The sequence below is a fragment of the Alligator mississippiensis genome, chromosome 5 (genome assembly GCF_030867095.1).
Source record: "Alligator mississippiensis isolate rAllMis1 chromosome 5, rAllMis1, whole genome shotgun sequence".
Taxonomy (NCBI): Eukaryota; Metazoa; Chordata; order Crocodylia; family Alligatoridae; genus Alligator; species Alligator mississippiensis.
Window position 1 is genome coordinate 35,837,569 of NC_081828.1, and position 21,890 is coordinate 35,859,458.

Here is a 21,890-nt window from a genome sequence, read left to right on the forward strand (position 1 = left end):
TAGTTTCACACTCCTTCAACTTTACACTTTGCCTTTTATACTCAGGGTGTTGGGAGGAGCTGTTGGTGATGTAGGAAACAAACATGCAGTTTCTGCACCAGCTGGAACCTTCCTGAAACTATTCCCAGTGAGGGGGTTGCAGCCAGTCTGTAGACCGTTTACATGAGCGGAGCAGCACAGAAGTCTGGAGAAGGTCAGAGAACCTGTCCTCTGTGTTCTACTGCATTTTCATTTTTCAAGAGGTGTAAATATTCTTAGTGAGATTGGAGCTGTAAAAACAAAAAATGCCTCTGTGTTTGGCATCAGCAAGGCAATGTTCTTGACTGTATCAAGTTCAGTCTTGTAAAGCATGAGTGCACCTATTTAACCTGCCTTAAATCACTATTGTAACTCTGCATTATTACTGAATTCATAGCATTTATGGTTTAGTAGTAAATTTTAGGGCAATTTTTAGTTTTTCTCCCATTCAAAATGTGTTTCTCTCTTTCAAATATAGGCATAAAATAAAACTAGTTTTTATAAAAATAGAGGTACAGTAGCTAGGCAGACTGGTAGCAGTGAAACAGTCTGCAAATAAGAAGATTGATGGGTATATATTTGTATATACAAACGCAAATCACAAAGCTTTACTGTTCTACCATATTAGTTTCCATTTGTTGTAGCTGTACAACATCAAAGCAGTGATGTCCCTATATATTGCAGTTAGTGGTAATGTAACGGACTACTAAAAGAAATCAAAGTGAGAGTTTCTAAGTAGTTTCCTGGCAATTGAGACAGCAGGCTCTTTCATCTGTGCTGTAACTGTGGCAGTGCATTGATTTAAACTCCTTCTGAGATCTCAAATGCTTTTATATTCTTAGGTCTCTCTGGCTGCTTGCTTGCTTGCTTTCTTTTAAACTTCAAGTAATAAAATTCTAACATTTAGCAGAATGCCATCTTGCTTCCTCCAAAAGTAGGAGACTTATTTCAGCTTTTCTACAGCACAAGATTTCTAAGTAAAATAAGTCTCAAAATGCCATCCTATTAGGAAATCAATCTTTGACTTAATACTTTCTAATATTCTTACTATCGCAATAGGATAAACAAGAACAACTCTTCTCAGATTCCATTAAAGCTTCTACAATGGATAAACAGTTTTACTTTTAATTTGGCTGAGTTTGCTTTGAAGCGTTCCTCATTGATATGTCCGAAAGGTAAGCATAGGAATTACTTAATTTATTTTCATTTGTATTATAATCTGTATCTAGTTCTAAAACTATTTTTCATTATTTTCATTATAAATTCATTCGAGAAGTGTTAAATCCATACATCTAGCTTTCTGTATATAGGTATTTATGAACAATTCTAGACTGTTTCTCAATGTCCAGTTGAGATCACTTTTTTTTCTTTTGACTAGATTCTATTGATTTAGACTATATTGAAGAAAAGGTGAACTACATAAAAGAATTCAAGGTACTTCACAAAGGAACCTATCAAAGCCTTTTTACCTACACATGTAACTTGACATCCTTAAGAAAACTAATTCAATCATGGTGGGCAAAAGTATGATTTTAGCTTAGTGAATTTCTTACATTCGAGTTTAAAAATGTATTCTAAGTACTAATAGCAGAAGCCTTGACTCTACAGAGAACATCCTGGGCTATATAATAAAATGACTGTCCACTTGATGCACATGAAGATAAAGCAATTCATTTTGCAGCTCCTTAGTAATGAAGTAAAGATGCACAGAAGGCATAAACAGTCAAAACAAGCACATTCAGCATCACCTGATTACTTCAGCAACTCCCAGTAATACTGAAAAATATTACTGGGAGGTGCAGGACTTCCATTTATTTCTATCTATAAATGAAATAGGAACATGTAAACATATATTAAATACCTATCTAAAATTACTTTTGCATAGATGCAATTGTTATATAGTTGCCTGGGGGATGCTGCGTGATTTAGAGAGTGATGGGTGGTGGGCTATGAGACAGTGAGCTCACGTTCTGAAACAGTTTGACAAACTCTGTTCTAAAGGACAAATACATGACTAAGAAAAAATTACTTGAACATGGGTAAAATACAGATGGAATAATTTGCTTTATTCATATTAGCTGCTTAAATGATACTAGAGAGTTAGATTAGCAGATGGGATGCTATTTAATAAGGCTTGGGAAGCAAGATTAAGACACGGGACTGGTTGGAAGAGGGTTGGTAAGCCTTTCTAGAATCTTGCATTTCAACATATATAGACAAGTGTTTGTGCAAAGTCCATTTAGGACCTCAGGAAGCAATCTGTAGAGCTCAAAGTTTAGTCTATATGAAATGTCCTAATTGGCAACTAAAAAGACCTGTTCTGCTTTTATTAGACCAGCTAAATACTTGGAAAAAGTGTTCTTTGCAAGCTTTTGGGTACAAACACCCTTCTTCAGGAACAGATGGAGAGACTCTCTTTATGCCTGAAGAAGGGTGTTTGTGCCCGAAAGCTTGCAAAGAACAATTTTCCAAGTATTTTGTTGGTCTAATAAAAGATATCACATCTATCCAAAAGCACCTTCACTTAGAAACTCTCACTTTGATTTATTTTAGTAGTCCGTTACATTACCACTAAATATACGGACATCATTGCTTTGATGTTGCACAGCTATAACAAATGGAAACTAATATGGCAGAACTGTAAAGCTCTGTGATTTGCATTTGTTATACAAATTTATACCCATCAATCTTTTTATCCACAAACTGTTTCACCACTAGCAGTCTGCCTAGCTACTGTACCTCCGTTTTTATAAAAACTAGTATTATTTTATGCCTATGTCTTTAGACCAACACGACTACAACCACTACCCCTGTTCTGCTTTACTGATTTAAGACCTGGCCTTAAAGTCTAATGGGTAGGGTATTCCTGCTCTTGATAGGGGTAAGGGAGAAGAGTAGTCTGCAGCTATCTGACCACTCAAGAGGGGATGGAGTTTTTTGTCAGAACTAGCTAGTGAGCAAAGGGAAAGGACTGAATAGATCAGACCTCATTTACATTTCAGTATGTGACATGCTGTTTAAGGGAATACTAGGCTTCGGAGGTAATAGAACACTATTATTGCTATTGGTTAGCAAAGAGACAAGAGAAAGCAACAAATCTGCTTGGGGTTAGAGGTCATGCCAACTAACATTACAAGCTGGAGGCTTTTGCATCAGATAATCCAAGACAAGATGGAGGGGAGAAGAGTGCACTGACTCATTAACTAAGAGGAGAGAAGTGGGGTTAACACTATTGGCAAGGAACCTTACAGGATGTTTGTCTTACTTAATATTGTAGATTTATTAACTGCTGGTTTTCCCGAGTTTATTCTATGTCCCTTTTTTTTCCAATAATTTTTTTTAAAACCCTCGGACTCCATTCATACAAATGGGAGGACAGGCACTCTGTTGATGTAGTTAGGATACACGTGTCAAAAATATGGCTTGCAGAGCCATTTCACCTGGCCTTTGGGGCTTCAATAGAGGCTAGGAATTTGGGGATGGGGTGAACTGGGGTGGGGCCCACCACTGAAATCCAGGGTATGGAGCCCCACTGTCTTGATGGCTGGAGAGCAAGCAATGGCTATATTAGCCCTTGTACAGCTCCTGTTGCTCATCCCACCACCAGAGGTGGGTTCAGATCTGGTTCGTGAGACTCCTTATGGTCTCCTACTTTGATACTCCTGACTTACAGCACATGTGTAGGCACAAGTTACCACAAAAGCAAATGAGGATTCACAATGCACCTGGAGTAATCACCTGTACGCAGCTTTTCTCATTCTTTTCATTCACAGTAACTTAACCGTCAGTGACAGAGGGCTCATGTATTTGTATGCTTGGGCATACAAGCCTTTTTTTCCTCAGGTACATGGGTGAAGACTCATGAGAAATAACTCCATATTCAGTCACTCACAACAACCTGTATTACTGTATTATGAGATCTGCATAATCTGAAGAAGATATATGAAGGCAGACAAGCTAAATCCCACTGGCTAGAGACAGAAATTACACATAAAAAAGGATAAGTGGTTGGAAATCAGATCAAATCTGGAACACAACAGGGATTCAGTGCATATAAACTGCTTTCAAAATGGCCAAAACCAGTTTAAGAGAAACCTGGATGGATACAGTATCACACAACTAATTTAGGTTAAACCAGTTTGCTGAACTTCTGCCCCAGATCTCCTCCAGTTTTAAGTTAATGCACAGACCCTCAGCATCCCAGGATGCTGTGAACCTCCTCCCCAAACCCCCATTGCAGGGTAGGCAGGCTAGCCTTGGCCCAAACTGTCTGCTCCCGCCAAGCAGGGACATGTGCTCTAGCACCTTCTGACTTCTGGCCTGAGACATGCAGACATGTGGCTGCATTTCCTGAATAAAAACTGAATGTCTGTTCACTTGCTTATTGGTTCAGTCTATGCAGCTTAGACTAATCTGCAAAAATTGAAATGATTCAGCCTCAGGCTTTTTGACTATCTCTATTTAGCCATTGTCTAAATAGGCCAAGCAAATCTGTAGTTTCTATACCTGTCTTTAAATTTATCACATATGTATTGAATAATCTTTTATATTTCACTTTATTTATAAATGCCATCTATTCTATCCTGCACCAACTAACAGGAAGATACTGTGGGCGGAAATGAATTCCTCCAGTTGGCTTAGTTGTTGGGCAGCATTGCCAAAGGTGCCATGTAGTTACAGATCATAGAATCATAGAAGTAGGGTCGGAAGGGACCTTGTAGATCTTCAAGTCCGACCCCCTGCCTGGGCAGGAGGGAAACTGGGCTCAAATGACCCCAGCCAGGTAGGCATCAAGCCTCTTCTTAAAGACCCCCAGGGTAGGAGCCAGCACCACTTCCCTTGGAAGTTGGATCCTAGCTGCCCTAACTGTGAAGTAGTTCTTACGGATGTCTAATCTAAACCTACTCTCCAACAACTTGTGGCTGTTATTCCTTGTTATCCAGGGGGGCGCTAGGGGAAACAAGGTCTCCCCCAAACCCTTCTGGTCCCTCCTAGTGAGTTTATAGATGGTCACCAGGTCCCCCCTCAGCCTTCTCTTGTGAAGGCTGAACAGGTTCAGGTCCCGTAGCCTCAGGGTCTGCCCTGCTGTCCCCAGATCATGTGGGTGGCCCTCCTCTGGACCCTCTCAATGTTGTCCACATCCCTCTTGAAGTGGGGTGCCCAGAACTGGACACAGTACTCCAGCTGTGGCCAGACCAGTGTCGCATAGAGGGGGAGGATCACCTCCTTGGCCCTACTTGAGATGCACCTGTGGATGCACGATAGGCTCCGGTTGGCCCTGCTGACCATGACGTCGCATTGTCAGCCCACGTTCATCTTGGAGTCAGTAATGACTCCAAGTTCCTTTTCTGCCTCCATGCTCTCAAGAAGAGAGTTTCCCATCTTATAAGTGTGCTGCCAGTTACTACTGCCCAAGTGCAGCACCCTGCACTTGTCCGTATTGAAACGCATCCTGTTTTTGTTAGCCCACCCCTGCAACCTATCCAGGTCTTGCTGCAGTCTTTCCCTCCCTACTAGTGTGTCCACCTCACCCCAAATTTTGGTATCATCAGCAAATTTAAACAGGTTGCTTTTCACCCTGTCGTTCAAATCGCTGATAAAGAAATTGAATAGTACGGGCCCAAGGACCGAGCCCTGGGGGACTCCACTGCCCACTTCCCCCCAGGTCGAATATGACCCGTCCACCACCACCCTCTGAGTACGACCCTTCAGCCAATTTGCAATCCATCTGACTGTGTAGGCATCAATGCCACAGTCGCCCAATTTTTTAATGAGGATGAGGTGGTCGACAGTGTCAAAGACCTTGCTGAAGTCCAGAAAGACTACATCCACGGTGACACCTGCATCCAATGCTTTTGTGACCTGATCGTAAAAGGCAATCAGGTTGGTCTGACATGCTATTATATAAACAGTAGATGCCTGACTACTATTTTTTTTTTTTGAACAGCCTTTCCTTATCTTCCAAAGATAGCTCTCCTATTTAAAAGACGTCCTATACCTGGAAGCTTGTTGTTATAAAAAAGATCCTAACAGAGTAGGATCATACAGGAAGAGCTTTTAAAGGTATTTTATCAAATTCTAACATATGGAAAAAACCAGTCTTATTGCAAGGAAACAAAAAATAATGCTGGAAAACAAACACAGAATTTACATATTTTCTTGCCTGGAGCTGGACAAAATTTTTGGATTTTGTTCCTGTTTTGTTTTTAAATGCTGATTTATCTAACTGAGGCTGCTTTGGTATTTGGGTAATTTTTAGGAAAAATCTTGTTTCGAAAAAAGATTAAAAAAGAGGGTTTCAAAACTGTCAAAATGTCCAAGTGTTTCAGATTTTGGAAAAAAAAAATTATCTTTTGATAAAACTTTTTAAGTTTAAGCTAATTATTTAAAGAAAAATACAAAAATAAAGTGCTGATACTTAAATGAAATATTTTGAAATTATTATAAACAAGAAGTCTTGATTGAAACAACATACCGGTAACTTTTTTCTTCAAATTTGCCAGTTCACAAATGTTTTTATGATTTTGATTTTTGGCTCTGATGTGGAATGTTAATACATTTCAAATTCTCAATATTTTCTGAGACTAGACTTTCTAGCCTCTGTTCTTGACTTTCTTGGACTTTCTTCAGGTGTACAACTTAACACTCTGACAGGACAAAGGTCTTGTATTAATGAAGAGATCCATGTTAAAATTTCTGTTCTGCCTGATACCCAGCTTTTTTCATGCAAATTACTAAAAATCAGATGGAGCCAGGACTTGAACCTGGCTACATTTAGATGAAATGGCATTCATTAATGGAAAAGGGTTTAATCAACAAACTCTAACAAGTACCTTCCTACCTATCTGAAGAAGGTACCTGTGACTAGCTTTTTTTTTTGAAAGCTGCAAGTCTATCTAAACCACCCCGAAAATTAATTAATTTTTCTATCTTGGAGCCCTTAATTTAGTCCTGCAGTAATTAACACTTCATCCTTGTTCAACCTGTCCATTCAGTACTATTTTATTTTATTTCAGCTGAAATTGCTTTCATCCCCTCTCACCTTGGCTTAAGAATTTGTGAACCAGTTAGCTAGGTCCACTAAGGAATGTGATTCACATGAATAAAATCAGCTGGACCCCTGGGGTGTGGACACACTTACATTTGGAGCCATTTCAAAAGAAGGGCAGCAGCTGTTAAGTTCTAATTGCTATGTGTGAATGAGCTGTAAACAATACAAAATGTTGCAAAAACTTCCAACTTTAACCCTGGATGAAGCAGTGTTGAAGTTGGAGCAGTTCTGCAGGGTTTGTATCGTTCTCAGCTCATTCATACATAACAATTAGAACATAACAGCTGGTGCTATCCTTTTGAAACTTTTTTCCTTTTGAAAGGGCTCCAAATGTATATGTATTTATACCCTCTGAATCTTCAGGCCTGTGATAAAAACCTACCTTTGCATTTCCTAAGCAATTGGTTTCTTTTTGACCAAATAACGTATATCATAAAGACAAACAGTGGCATAACTTCAATGTTGAGAAAAGTGTTTTTCAACTTAAAAAATTCTGTATAATCTGTTTGCTTCTGCTGTGCTAGTCAGTTGGATAAAAGGATCTCTCTCATAAGGTAGGTCTTGCTGTATAAGGCACTTTATATTGCAACAAGGAAACTAGTACAAAAAGGTATCAAGACTTGTTTTCTAAGCTAATTTGTTCCTTCCTTGGCAGAAAAAGTTTCAGTACCACTACGGAAATTTGTATGGCTGTTAGTCAGTCATTTAGTAAAACTCTGATTAGCACTAGAGCAGCGGTGCTCAAACTTCTGGTCCTATGGGCCAGGTGAGTGGTCAGGGGTTGGTCCACAGGTCAGATCTAAGCCTTGGACACAATATCCAGTGTATGGGGTTGGCCCAGTTTGGTTGTGATCCAGCATGCTGAGCCATTTCAGTTGGGCCCTGATCCAACGTGTGGGGCTGGTTTTGCATGCTGTATCGGGCCCCGTACCAGATCACACCCTTGGCACCAGCCCTGCAATGAAGGATCATGTATATGGCCCAGAGGGCTTGGAAATTTGACAGTGGGGGAGTGGTGGCAGTGTTAATTGCCACTGCTCCCCTGTTGCCAAATTTCTAGACCTGCAGGAAGTCCTATGGGCTGGACAACACGGTTCCATGAACCATATCTGTCCCATGGTCTTGAGGTTGAGCATCACTGCACTAGAAATTCCTCCCTGAGCAGGAATGCATGTGTACTGGTCCCAGCATAGTCTAATGTAGGACTCAGGCACCATGCTTCCTCATAGCACACATTCTTTCATTCTTCTTTCCTCCTTTTTTTTACTGCTTATGACTTACCACTCACTTACCATTAATGGAAGAACCATGAAAAACAAGGAAAATGTATTAAATGCATACTTTGTTTTCTCTGATTGGTGGCACATCCAAGAAACTTCTTAGCTTTCTAGTCAAAGATTTCTGACTTTCCCAGGAAGAACATATGCTTTATAACTTAGTAACAGTGTGGTTTTCAAGTGGTAAGCAGACAGCCTGTGGTAGAGTCCCAGCTGCTAGTCAGGGAGTATCCTCTGACAATTAATAACCCCAGAGAGACAGGAGGGAGAGAGAGACCTAGGGGGAAGGAGTGGTCCACAAGCCAGAGGTGGACTAGAATCCAACCACCCACCGGTATCCCCCCCAGAACCTCCCCAAGTCAGCAGCACTGCTGCAGGCAGAGGCAGGCAGGCAGGAGTGTGGGGAGCAATCCAGTGGGGAGGCAGAGCTGCATGGTGCTGCCCCCCACATTGCCCAGCCCAGCTCCTCCTGAACAGTGGCTGGAGGTGGCAGGAGAGGCTGGGCTGAGCACCTTTTCTCCTGCTTGGGGTGGGAGGAGAGTACTGCTTTGATCATGGGCTGCTCACACACGTGTGTGGGCATGTGTGTAGCACTCTCCTGAGCACAACACCCTGGGTCACCCATGTTGCCTACCCCTAAGACCAGGTCACGGGGCCAGAGCAAAAGGGCTACAATTTTAGGTTTGCTTATAAGCTTGTCTGTTTGTGGGTGCAAGGGCTGTGTTTACATTCAAAGGGATGTAAGGGATTCAAGGACAGCCCCGCCTGAAGAAAGAGAGCATTGGGAACCTGAAAGCCATGGGGAGGCCAGCACTACGGCACAGGTAAGAAACGAGAAGGTAAGAATCAAAGGGCCCCTTGGGACTCGGAGCGGGGGGGCAGCAAAGGCACCAGTCGCAGGGCTCAAGTGCCTATATACTAATGCTAGGAGCATGGGAAACAAGCAGGATGAACTAGCGCTCCTGCTTGCACTAAACACCTATGACTTAGTGGGGCTAACGGAAACCTGGTGGGATTCATCCCATGACTGGGCGGTACATATTGAGGGCTATAGATTGTACAGAAAGGACAGGGTGGGGAAGAAAGGGGGAGGGGTTGCGCTCTATGTCAATGAGCAATATACATCGACCCTCATCAAGACAGAATCCGAGGATGAGGAAGTAGAAGGATTGTGGGTTAGGCTACATGGGGGGCAAGGAGAAAGGGATTTGGTGGTAGGAGTCTGCTACAGACCCCCACAGCAAGGGGAAGAAAGAGATTCGGGGCTCCTGAGGCAACTCTTGGAGACCATAAAAGCTAAAGAGGTGGTAGTCATGGGGGACCTAAACTACCCAGACATCTGCTGGGAGTCACAGACAGCAAAGTCCCATCACTCACGCAGGTTTCTAACCTGTGTACAGGACCTCCACCTGACACAGGAGGTACACGGTCCCACTAGGGGGAATGCCATACTGGATCTGGTATTGGCAACAGGAGATGACATGGTAGCGGACCTCCAGATTGGTGGCCATCTGGGGGACAGTGATCACCTAATAACAGAATTCACCATAAGACGTCGAGTGGGTAAGGTAACTAGTAGGGTGAAAGTGCTAGACTTTAGGAAAGCTGATTTCAATGAACTCAGGCGATTAATCAAGGACGCACTGCAGAGTAGGAGATTTGAAGAGATGGAAGCCCAAGAAGGGTGGCTGTGCCTTAAGGAAACGATCCTTCGGGCACAAAGCAAGATGATCCCCGAGCGAGGCAAAAGAGGGAAAGGGGCCAGGAGGCTTCCCTGGCTGACCAGAAAAATCCAGGGCAGCCTAAGGGCCAAAAGGGGAGTACATAAAGTGGAAACAGGGAAAGATCACCGAAGACGAATATACCTCCTCTGCTCGTGCTTGTAGGGAGGCAGTTAGACAGGCCAAAGCTACCATGGAGCTGAGGATGGCAACCCAAGTAAAAGACAACAAGAAATTGTTTTTTAGATATATAGGGAGTAAAAGGAAGGCCCAGGGAGGAATAGGACCCCTGGTAAATGGGCAGAAACAATTGGTGACAGACAGGGGGGACAAGGCTGAACTCCTCAACGAGTTCTTTGCCTCAGTGTTCCTAAGTGAGGGGCACGACAAGTCTCTCACTGGGGTTGTAGAGAGGCAGCAGCAAGGCGCCAGACTTCCACGCGTAGACCCTGAAATAGTGCAGAGTCATTTGGAAGAACTGGATGCCTTTAAGTCGGCAGGCCCGGACGAGCTCCATCCGAGGGTGCTGAAGGTATTGGCTGACATCATTGCAGAGCCACTGGCAGGAATATTTGAAAGCTCGTGGTGCATGGGCCAAGTCCCGGAGGACTGGAAAAGGGCCAACGTGGTCCCCATTTTCAAAAAGGGGAGGAAGGAGGACCCGGGCAACTATAGGCCAGTCAGTCTCACCTCCATCCTTGGCAAAGTCTTTGAAAAAATTATCAAGGCTCACATTTGTGAGAGCCCAGCAGGACAAATTATGCTGAGGGGAAATCAGCACGGGTTTGTGGCAGGCAGATCGTGCCTGACCAATCCAGTCTCTTTTTATGACCAGGTTACAAAACGCCTGGACACAGGAGGAGGGGTGGATGTCGTATACTTAGACTTCAGGAAGGCCTTCGATACGGTATCCCACCCCCTACTGGTGAACAAGTTAAGAGGCTGTGACTTGGATGACTACACAGTCCGGTGGGTGGCGAATTGGCTGGAGGGTCGCACCCAGAGAGTCGTGGTGGATGGGTCAGTTTCGACCTGGAAGGGTGTGGGCAGTGGGGTCCCGCAGGGTTCGGTCCTTGGACCGATACTCTTTAATGTTTTCATCAGTGACTTGGACGAGGGAGTGAAATGTACTCTGTCCAAATTTGCAGATGACACAAAGCTATGGGGAGAAGTGGACACGCCGGAGGGCAGGGAACAGCTGCAAGCAGACCTGGATAGGTTGGACAAGTGGGCAGAAAACAACAGGATGCAGTTCAACAAGGAGAAATGCAAAGTGCTGCACCTAGGGAGGAAAAATGTCCAGCACACCTACAGCCTAGGGAATGACCTGCTGGGTGGCACGGAAGTGGAAAAGGATCTTGGAGTCCTAGTGGACTCCAAGATGAACATGAGCCGGCAGTGTGATGAAGCCATCAAAAAAGCCAATGGCACTTTATTGTGTATCAGCAGATGCATGACGAATAGGTCCAAGGAGGTGATACTTCCCCTCTATTGGGCGCTGGTCAGACCGCAGTTGGAGTACTGCATGCAATTCTGGGCGCCGCAATTCAAGAGGGATGCGGATAACCTGGAGAGGGTCCAGAGAAGGGCCACTCGTATGGTCAAGGGCCTGCAGACCAAGCCCTACGAGGAGAGACTAGAGAAACTGGATCTTTTCAGCCTCCGCAAGAGAAGGTTGAGTGGCGACCTTGTGGCTGCCTATAAGTTCATCACGGGGGCACAGAAGGGAATTGGTGAGTATTTATTCACCAAGGCGCCCCCGGGGGTTACAAGAAATAATGGCCACAAGCTAGCAGAGAGCAGATTTAGATTGGACATTAGGAAGAACTTCTTCATAGTTAGAGTGGCCAAGGTCTGGAACGGGCTCCCAAGGGAGGTGGTGCTCTCCCCTATCCTGGGGGTCTTCAAGAGGAGGTTAGATAAGCATCTAGCTGGGGTCATCTAGACCCAGCACTCTTTCCTGCTTATGCAGGGGGTCAGACTCGATGATCTATTGAGGTCCCTTCCGACCCTAACATCTATGAATCTATGGATGGCTGAAGGGAGCTCCCAGAGGCAAAGCCAGTCTGTGAGGCAGCAGACTCACCAGCCCATTTAAATACTGACTTAGCATTTAATGGACCAGCTAAGGAACTTTCCTCCTCCCTCCCCTCCCTTCCCCCTGCAAAGCCTGCCTGCAACAACGCAGACTCACTAACCTTCTCACAGACTTACTTTTGGGAATACAAGTTCAAAAATTTCAGATCGTTAAAATTTTAATTGAATTAGAGGAGCAACCTGCTCATACAAATGATTAACAGAGATGGCAGCAGTAGAAGAGAAAGTTTCCAATCTTTGATATAAGGTTTTCAATGTACTGTGAGACAGCTATTCATTTTGCATCAAATCCAATAAAAAAAATTCTATTCTCTATTTAAAAGCATAAAAATGCATTCTACTAATGGAAGGCTCCACGTGTAAAAGTAGCATGATGTACATTATAGTTATGCATTAACTTTTACTTTGTTTTCTTAAATTCCCTGGGGAAAGCGGTCTGAATCTCTTCGTACTTGGTGTGAATCTCTTCTTACTTGTATCCCTTCAGTATCGTGCCACTATACTGGAAATATATTTACGTCAATGCAAGCTGTGAGTGAAGAACCCAGTCCTTCCTCTTTATTTCTGGGTTTTGAGAAAAGTTTTTGCCAAAAGCAAATGTTTATGTTGTTCTTTCATACTTTGGGCAAATTATACAACACTCCTTTTGTGCAGCCAGGTAGTACAAAGGGGTCAGTGGAGAATTCCTTTGGTGGAAGGAAATTCCCTGCTGGCATGCCAGCTTCATTATCTGCTGCTTACCCATAGTCTTGAATTGCACCACTGGAAGAAATTATACTGACAGGCAGGGCAAAGCTGTTTTTCTGGTCTGATACTAGTGTCTTAGGAGCTGTAGCTAGCTGTGCAGTGTTCTCATCCCCATTGCACAGAATGGAGGTTAGATGCAAGGAAGTACAAGCCTTATTTTCATACCAGATATGTTTAGTTTATTACAAGGCAAAAAACGTTTTTTTCAGGTTTCACCAGTATTAATTTAACCTGGTGTATGGAAACCCACGGCCTGTTTCACCATTGTACCACTCCCTTCATTTCAATCTGTTTTTTCTGGGACCAGAATGTAGAGCTCAATCCAATTTCAAATACCACTTAAATTCATAAGTCTTCTCACTGAGTTGAGCTGGCACTAGTTTGGGCCCCAAAGGAATATGAATCAAGTAGAGTGGGGACCAGCTTGCTATTCTTTAGCTCCCCAGTCATCTAAAATGTTGGAAAATTGCTTCAGGGACCCTGATGAATATTGGAAAGTGCTCAGATTAGGGAGTATGGAGCAAATGGTTATGCTGTACATTTTCTTCATGCTGGTGTTGGTTAATCAGGAGTTGGGGAAACAGTAAAATCTAAACAGTACAAAATGACTAAATCTAATTTAAGTGTTTATGAAATGGTGGCCTCTTTTCTGGAAGTTTCATAATTATGTTATCCAACAACGTTCCAGTTGTACTTATTTGTACAAAATGCGTTATACGCTGCATGGAACGGTACCTTACAAGTTTTTACATTCACACAATTAAAACAATGTCACCCTTATAAGTCAAAACCCACTATTTTCCTGTGAAAAAACTTGTGTTTTCCTACACAAAGGGCCATCCTGCTGTTATAAAAATCCCCCAGTTAAATGTTTGGGTAAAAAGCTTACCGGAAAAAAGAATATCAAACTGCATATGGGTGCCCAACACGCTTTGGCTTTGAAAAGTTACCAGAGGGAGAGAGTTCCTAGGAGCTGGCCCTCTCCTTTAAATAAATTTTGCACCTTGTCTTAGAAGCCAGTGTCCACAATGCCCTGCTGTCCCTCAGTGTCACTGAGGCAGCTCTAAGGATTCAGACCCTTCACCTTTTTTACAGCAAATATGCACCTTGAAGTTGATGGAATAGCTAGTGCAGAATACAGGGAAGTGATATGTTCACAGAGCTCTGACTCACTTAGAGGAAGGGCGAAGGGGGCAGGGGCCTAGTTACTCCAAACTGTAGGCTGACCATATGAGTGACAACTTGAGGAGGGAAGCATCTTGGGGCTGATGAACATTTTCTGATGCAGATCACTGAAGCACGCCAAACAAGATGCAGAAGTGGGTCTAGCCTTGACTTCAATGAGCTGATGAGTGCTGCCAAGCTGGCACCAGTTGTTGCTAGGCATAGGGTTTACTTCCTCCCTGAAGTTAGAAAAGAACTGGGGACCTGAATGTAACATTACCAGTCACAGCCAGGACCATTGTCTCTCTCTAGTACAGTACCACTAGATCAGGACTTTGTGGATTTAAGGAAGAGGTGTAGGTAGATTTTCTTGGGGTAGCTATGCCACTTTTTAATTCTCCAGAGGTGGGCACTGGCAGCAGCAGCACTCTGGGTGCATTTCAAAAACACTTCTTATCAGAGGGCATTGTAGAAATCAGCCCGGAGAGGCAGACATAGGTCTGACAGTGGTCTATAGATTTCACCACTGAATAACATGTTTGAAAGGGCAAATATTATTTTCAAGTTAACAACTAAATATTAAAGATTTACTAAAATATTCCACACCAATGTATAAATTGAAGAGACTCTACCATGAAAATAGCACACTGCAGAAAGTAACCCCTTTGTTCTGTCCCTTTTTTGTTACATCTGCTAGAAATAATGACTGCAGAATCTCTTTCAACAAAAGGTCATTTATGTCAATGGACAGAACACAGATGATCAGATCACCTGCGGTAATTGCAAATTAATGCTCTGCTGCTAATGCATTAACTACACAATATTGATCTACAATTGAATCATACAGGCTACTGTGAAGTGATTTTTACTTTAATATTTTTGTGCTTTTATTGCTTTTTCCATAATGTCTTTTCTTTTTCCACTGGAATTTTCTATAATTATCTCCATTTTTAATTTCCCACAGTGAGATGACTTCTAAAAATGCATGTCTATACTTCAAAAATCTTTTAAAGTCTAACCAACCTTCAAGGTGGAATGCTAAATCATGCACAAATGTCCAAGATTCATAAAAATAAATATACATCTTATTTTTATTAATCAAGTTTTTTAGAAAAAGCTCACTTTTTGGGTGACATTGTACTCTAACAAGCCTACAGTAATGAGCTATAGCTCAAAAAGATGCAGCCAAAATCACTGGGACTTTGAATAAACTGCAGGACTGCATGGATAACATGGTTAGTTTTATATTTTATTTTTATGCTACAAAGGTAAAGGCAGGTGAAAACATGCTACAAAAAAGGATAGTACAAAGAGATCAGTGGTGGAAGGATTTAAATGCATCTCAGATATGACTGAAAACATTAATATTATATATATAGGTGCTCTTTATGACCACTCAGGAAATCCCATGAACTGGAAATGTTATATTTAATTGTTTTGTAACTTTTCAGTCCCAGTAAATGGATCTGGTTATAAGTCTGTATAAACAACACATGCTAAAATATTGGTCTCCTTCTTCAAAAAAGAACACAGAAGAGGTGTTGTTTCTGAACACGCTGAAATGTAGTGTGGGTCGCTTCTAATCAGCTTTTACTGATGTACTCCAAAAAAAACAAACTCTCAATATATTTGTTTGCCATTTACTGGGTTAGCTATAAAATACATTAAAACATCTTTTGCTAAACAACAACTCATCTGCATTTCTCCTACTGATGATTTGGGATAGAAAGTGAAAAAATACATTTCAGTATTTTTTTAAAACAAAGCACATTGGAAAAAAGTAAATGAAAAAAGACTGTAGGTAAAATAGATGCTGTGGAAAACCTAATATTACATTTAATGGGGGTGCATTTATTATTTATAAATCTCTTCTCTCTCTCTCTCTCTAAATGATATGCTACATTACAATTAAAAACAACACACATCAAACCCTTATATTTTTTTAGCTTGTAAACATAGAGCCCTCATGATAGACGCTAACCCAAGAAAAACAAAGGGAAGCTGATGGACACACAAATTATTCCCCCAGGGTTCCTAACCTGCAGATAGATCAATGCGACTGGTGCTATTTAGCACTACCACATAAAGTTTATTTAAATCATGGAATGACTGCATTCTTTTCTTCCTTCAAAGTAATGCTAGGAACAAACATCTAACACATGATATGGAGGACATGTAGTACAGAGAAGGAGTGGTGGTAGTGGTTGTACCATTGTATAGATTTGTATACCTTGTAGATATGAATTATATTAATGGACTACTGCTTCTTCCCAATAGCTGAGACCTGGTTCCAAAGCAACGGTTATATCGAGATGGTACTTTCAGAACCATGGCTGGGTCTTTTGCCTGGGAACAAATGTCTTCTGTGGAATACAATCAGCTGTGCTGCAACAAGTAGTGGCACAGCTTATTGAACTCCACAGATGCCTGCTGACATCACTGCATCCTGAACCCTGACTTGGGGTGCATCTGCAAGTGGTATTTGCTTGCAGACACACTCCCATGTTTGAGAGTGGGGAAATCTCTCTGCAGGGGATTTCCCTGGGGCACATCTGCAAGCCTGGAGTGGGGAAAACTCCCATAGGGGGTCCGTGCTTCAGGTTTGCTCCCCAAGCCATGCTTAGGAGTTTCCCACCTCTGTGCTTGTAGACCTACACTAGGAAAATCCCCTGCAGAGGGTTTCCTTTGACATGCAGCTCGTGTCTGCAAGTGAGGAGCAGGGAACTTCCATGAGAGCTCTCCTGCATGGGATTCCCTCCCTCTGCAACATGGATTTCTCCACTCATCCAGACCTATTCCTGGGATTTCTGGAGATGGGTCTGGGTAAGTGGGGAACCCCACCTTCCCAGCCTATGGAGCAGCACTCCAAGATTGCCTGGGGTGCCATTCTGTAAGCAGAGAAAGCTGGGCAGGTGCTCTGGGAGCTTGAGTTCAGGCTGCTCATACTCTCTTGCCACAGAACTAATAGATGTCTGCTGCAATAAAGCACCAGAGTCTATTTCTACCTTTTGTTCTGCCACTGATTTTCCTCAGCTGTGGTGGGACAAAGGTAGCAGCGTCTATTAGCTCACGATTTCTGCCACCATAAAACATTTCATGGAGGCACAAATGAGATGTTAGGTGACATCTGTTTACACTTTAAAGACTGTCATCATAGTCTTCTAAAATGCAATTTCAGTCAAGCTTAGACTTTATATGTTTGCTTATCTAAGCAAATTGGCAAGGGTAGCTGGCTAACAAAGAGGTATGCTATGTATCTAATAGCTCACCTGGCTGAACGATTCCTTGTAGGTTTTTTTTCTATAAAACTCATCTTATGATGTCTACAAATTCTGAATTTACTGTAGATATATTTTTTGAGAAAAAAAATAACAATTATAGAAGCTACTATGAAGAAATCCAGAGGTTTTGGTAGCTGAGGTGGGAATATATGGACCAACTAATACATAAGAAGTGTGAGAAGCAGGTTGGGGTTCTGCAACAAGCACATTAGTTAGGTATTTCTGTTAGTGTGATACAAATTAAATTAGATTATTTATAAATTATTAATCATCATAATTAGGTTTCAGAGTTAAGAAGCTATGAAGATGGAGGATCTAGATATCAAGTATGAGGTTCAGTGTAGTTATACTCAGATAATATTCTCCTGGATCTGTTGTGGAAGCTATATTTTCTCCCTTTCTTTCTCCTCCTCTTTCTTTAGATAGAGGACATTTTTTGGTGGGTTTTCTCAAACTTGCACCAATGTTACTAATGGTTTATTTTATAGCTAGTTTAGCTAAATTGGTTCAACCTCCTGGGTAGATATTGTTTCAGTTTATATTGAGTCCATTGGCAATATGTAGGGGGTGCATGTGGGTACATGTGCACCCCCTGAGATTGGCTGTGCAACCCCTGGAAGCACCAGCCGTAAAACCAGAGGTGCACTTCCAGTTTCGGTTAAAACACTGGAAGTGCCAGCCACTGGAATTGCCCCTGGAAGCACCAGCTGCGAAACTGGAAGTGTACTTCCAGTTTCACCACTGGCTTCGACCCTATCCCTCCCACCGACCTGTGATCAACTGCTGGGGGACTCCCCCTGTTGGTGATCTGGTGCCCCCCCAGACTCGGGAGGCACCAGTTGCCCATGATTTAACCAAAGGTAATTTGGTTTAAGTGAATTCTTTACTGAATTCAAATTAAAATACGTGTTCTCAACCCATTTAAATCAGTTTCTGAATTGATTTAAGTTAAACTGGTGCAATTTTATTATGGAAAGAGAGAGACAAAAAGAGGGTTTTGTTACTGTCCCTGAGGAAAATCTGATGGAATGAGATGAGCCTTGCAATGTTCTCTAAAGCAGACAAGACAGGCATCCATCCTAGTCTCTTATGACAGACAGCTCCATATGGAACTTGAATCACTCCAATTAGCCAGAACTTAATTATCATTAACAATTATTCTGTGTTTTCTAGGTTCAGCAAATGATGATCCTTCAATATTAGAAACACCTTAGAAACAACATTCTCTCCATTGCGCACTCACTTGGATGTCTGCATTTGTTTATATTTCAGAACTTTTTATTACCTTCAGGGAATAGCCCACGCAAAGGAAAAAAAATACTGAAAAATAAAAAATGGACACCTACACAATCTGTATTAGAGAAAAAGTACATAAGTGTACATTAACTAAAGTCTTAACTTTCAGCCACTGTGAACTAACTGTATTATTATTCTGTATTTCAAAAACTGAAGTACTATGGAAACATCATTCCACACTGCAGTTCAGATTATATAACAGCTCAGTAGCAAAAATTCAGGAAAAGTTATTTACTTTTATGATCCACCCTCAGTTCTAGTTAGTGGTGATGAAATGAAAGCTTACTTCCAAAACCCCCCAACAACAACACTTCTCTGCTGATCACACTTTTGTTGTAGATAATATTTTATACTGGATGAAGTACTAAGATTGACTAGATTCTTCCTAGAAGAGACACACTTAAGCAGAACTTTATAGGGAACAGACTTGCAGAAGTCTGAAAAACAATAAGTGGAATTAGTAAAGCTGATAGGCTTGACATATTACAGGATAACGTTAATACAGTAAAGTGTAAGACTAATTCTCAGTGTGTGTGCATCAGAAAGTTGGACCATGATATTCTCTCCAGCCTTCGGAGAACATTGAGAATGAACTGATAACAATCCTGATTCATACAAGCATCCCCTCCAAATGTAAGCTGTATCTTATCACCTTTCCATTCAGATGAAGGACACATTACACACTCCACCAAGCTTCCAAAAATACATAGCATACGTTATACACCACAAGATTGGTGAAACACTGTAACTGCCCACTCTCTACAACTCTCTAGTGCTCAGACAGGTGATAAGTGCAGGCAAGAGACTAGAGTGCCAATGGTTCCTCACATACCTATAGTAACAAGTCACCAATGCTTCACTTGAATTAAATATATCTAAAGACCATTCTAAAGCATGTTCCTGTATGTCTTATACTTAAAAAACATCATGTCGAATATTCCAATTACTGCATACACTCTGACATTCCATTCCTGAGCTATGGACTGTGATACTGATAAGATGTTATGGGGTCACAGCTCGTTATCTTTACTCATGCCAAACAAACTGCTTGAGGGGCACTGAAGCCTAGATAAAGATCAGCTATTTCAAAGTGAGTCCATGTGGGCCCAAAGTAAATCTAACTGGAAATTTCTTTGTGCTCTAGAAGACAAGGGATGAAGAAGAGGATCTCTCTCTCAAAAGAGCGTACATGGTACAAGACAGAAACTAAGGCATATCTACACTGCAAACTTACCATGCTAAGAATTAGCAACCTCAGTCACACAGTGCAGCTCCATACAGCCTACCTCCTGATCTGGAAATATTGTGACTATGTTTATACAATGCTGTAGCCAGGCAAATATATACACCAACTCTTAGTGGTGCCTGGGTGCAGTGCCACAAATGGCTACACTGCTTCCAGTGCAGGATGCAGTCCACTGCTGAGCAGTGTGATGTGACCAAGAGCACTTGTGTCTGGCATGGTAATCTTGCGACTCCAATGTGCTCTGAGAGTGCAGGATGCATTGTAAAGCAGAAATCCATTGGCTTCATTTGTTTGACAAATAGAAAATGCTTTAGATTGGAAGAATGCTTTAGACTGGAAGGAAAGGTACTAGTATTATTCTTTTTCCAAAGCCAGCACAACAATTTTGGAGATAACCATCTAATATCACCCATACCATCACTTCTTGGGTTTTGATGAAGTTAGTTGTTGTCAACAATACCCGTGGCCATCTTCATGGCTTTTAGTAATGGACATGGAACCTGTGACACAAACATTCTTCCCAACAGGGTAATTAAATGTGGTAATACGTCCTTTTATTTTACTACTTTGAGGTGAAATCATGAGTTTTTAAGATACCTTATAGTTCTTCAACAGATCACTGATCATAACTTTGTAAAAAAAAACAAGTACCTGTAGAACAGAAGCACCACTGTGGAGAAACTGCAGCCCACTCTCAGCAGAATCAATTCCTCCTGTGGCTAAGATGGGAAATCCTGGAAGAGCACAAGCTATAGCAGAAACTGCTCGCAGGGCTATGGGCCTAATAGCATTTCCTAAAGAAAATCAAAATACAGTGTTAACCTTTCAAAACACTCTTGATACAAACTATGTACGCCCATCATGGGATGGCACCATTGTGCAGAGACAAAGCTCCAATATCACTGTCTAATATCTAATACCAATATTCAAAAATATATTAATTTGTAAATTGGCATATATCTGCTTTCAAGTACTATTATTACCTACAAATGTGTTATCAGTGTGGGTGTAATAATCCTAAAATTGTAGGCAGAAACACTTGCATATTTAACTAGATAAAAAATAAAAGTTGGCTTGAACATTAAGGCATCTGTTTAAAACAAACAAGGAATAGCAGAATTTGAAACAGATACTTCCATACAATCACTGGTGACGTGTAGGGGATGCACGCAGATGAATGTGCACCCCCTGAGACTGGTGGTGCACACCCTGACAGAAACACTGCTGACGCTCCCGGCGGCAACTGCGGGTGGTTGCTGCTTGCCACTGCCCCCTCACTGCCAACATTGCTGGTGGCATGTGCGGGCAGTTGCCGATCGTCACTGGCCACCACCACTGCTGCAGGAGGCATCTGTGGGTGGTTGCCAATCACCGGTTGGAGCTTGCCACCCCCCACTCGCCACTGACAGTGCCATGGCCACCTACAGGAATTCCTCACTTGCTGCTGCCACACCCCCGCTGCTGCCACCACTGCCGCTGCCTGCAGGCGGTCACCACATCCCCCCAGTCTCCAGGGGCACGTGTCATTCATGCATACAATGCTTTATAGACACAGAGACCTATGTTTCTACAGAAAATATAAGAGAGGAAGATGAACAGAGGTACTGTGCAAATAAGGGGAAGATTTGGTATTGATCCTCCATAACTTTATTAAAACCTTTTGTTTAAAACCATAATTTCAAGCATACCACCACACCCTTTTGGGAATATTCAAGGCTACTCATAACCCTTAAGAAAACTCACCTTTGATTGAGTTAGTTTATAAAATTTCAAGGAACTCTAGAGAAAAATACTCCATCAACTAGAAGGCTGAACATAAGCTTACTTATACTAGGAGAAAATGTGACATTGTCTGAGATAACTAACATGGTATGAAATGCATATCACTTTTTTTTTAAATATCACAATACATATCACTTTTTTAACACTGTTTTTTGCAGTCATTGTCAAACTCCTTGTATAATTGTATTAACTGATTGTGGTGAACCCATA

At 42.0% G+C, this 21,890-nt stretch overlaps 1 protein-coding gene across 4 annotated transcripts in view; it reads right to left on the minus strand.

Moving 5' to 3' along the window:
* Nucleotides 1-21,890, minus strand: part of DPYD (dihydropyrimidine dehydrogenase) — a 701,931-nt gene that overhangs the window by 87,670 nt on the left and 592,371 nt on the right. For all 4 annotated transcript variants that reach the window (XM_019479122.2, XM_006265262.4, XM_014599709.3 and 1 more), the window contains one exon: nt 20,550-20,692. In XM_019479122.2, the coding sequence (XP_019334667.1) occupies nt 20,550-20,692 (143 nt within the window). The remainder of the gene's footprint in view (nt 1-20,549; nt 20,693-21,890) is intronic.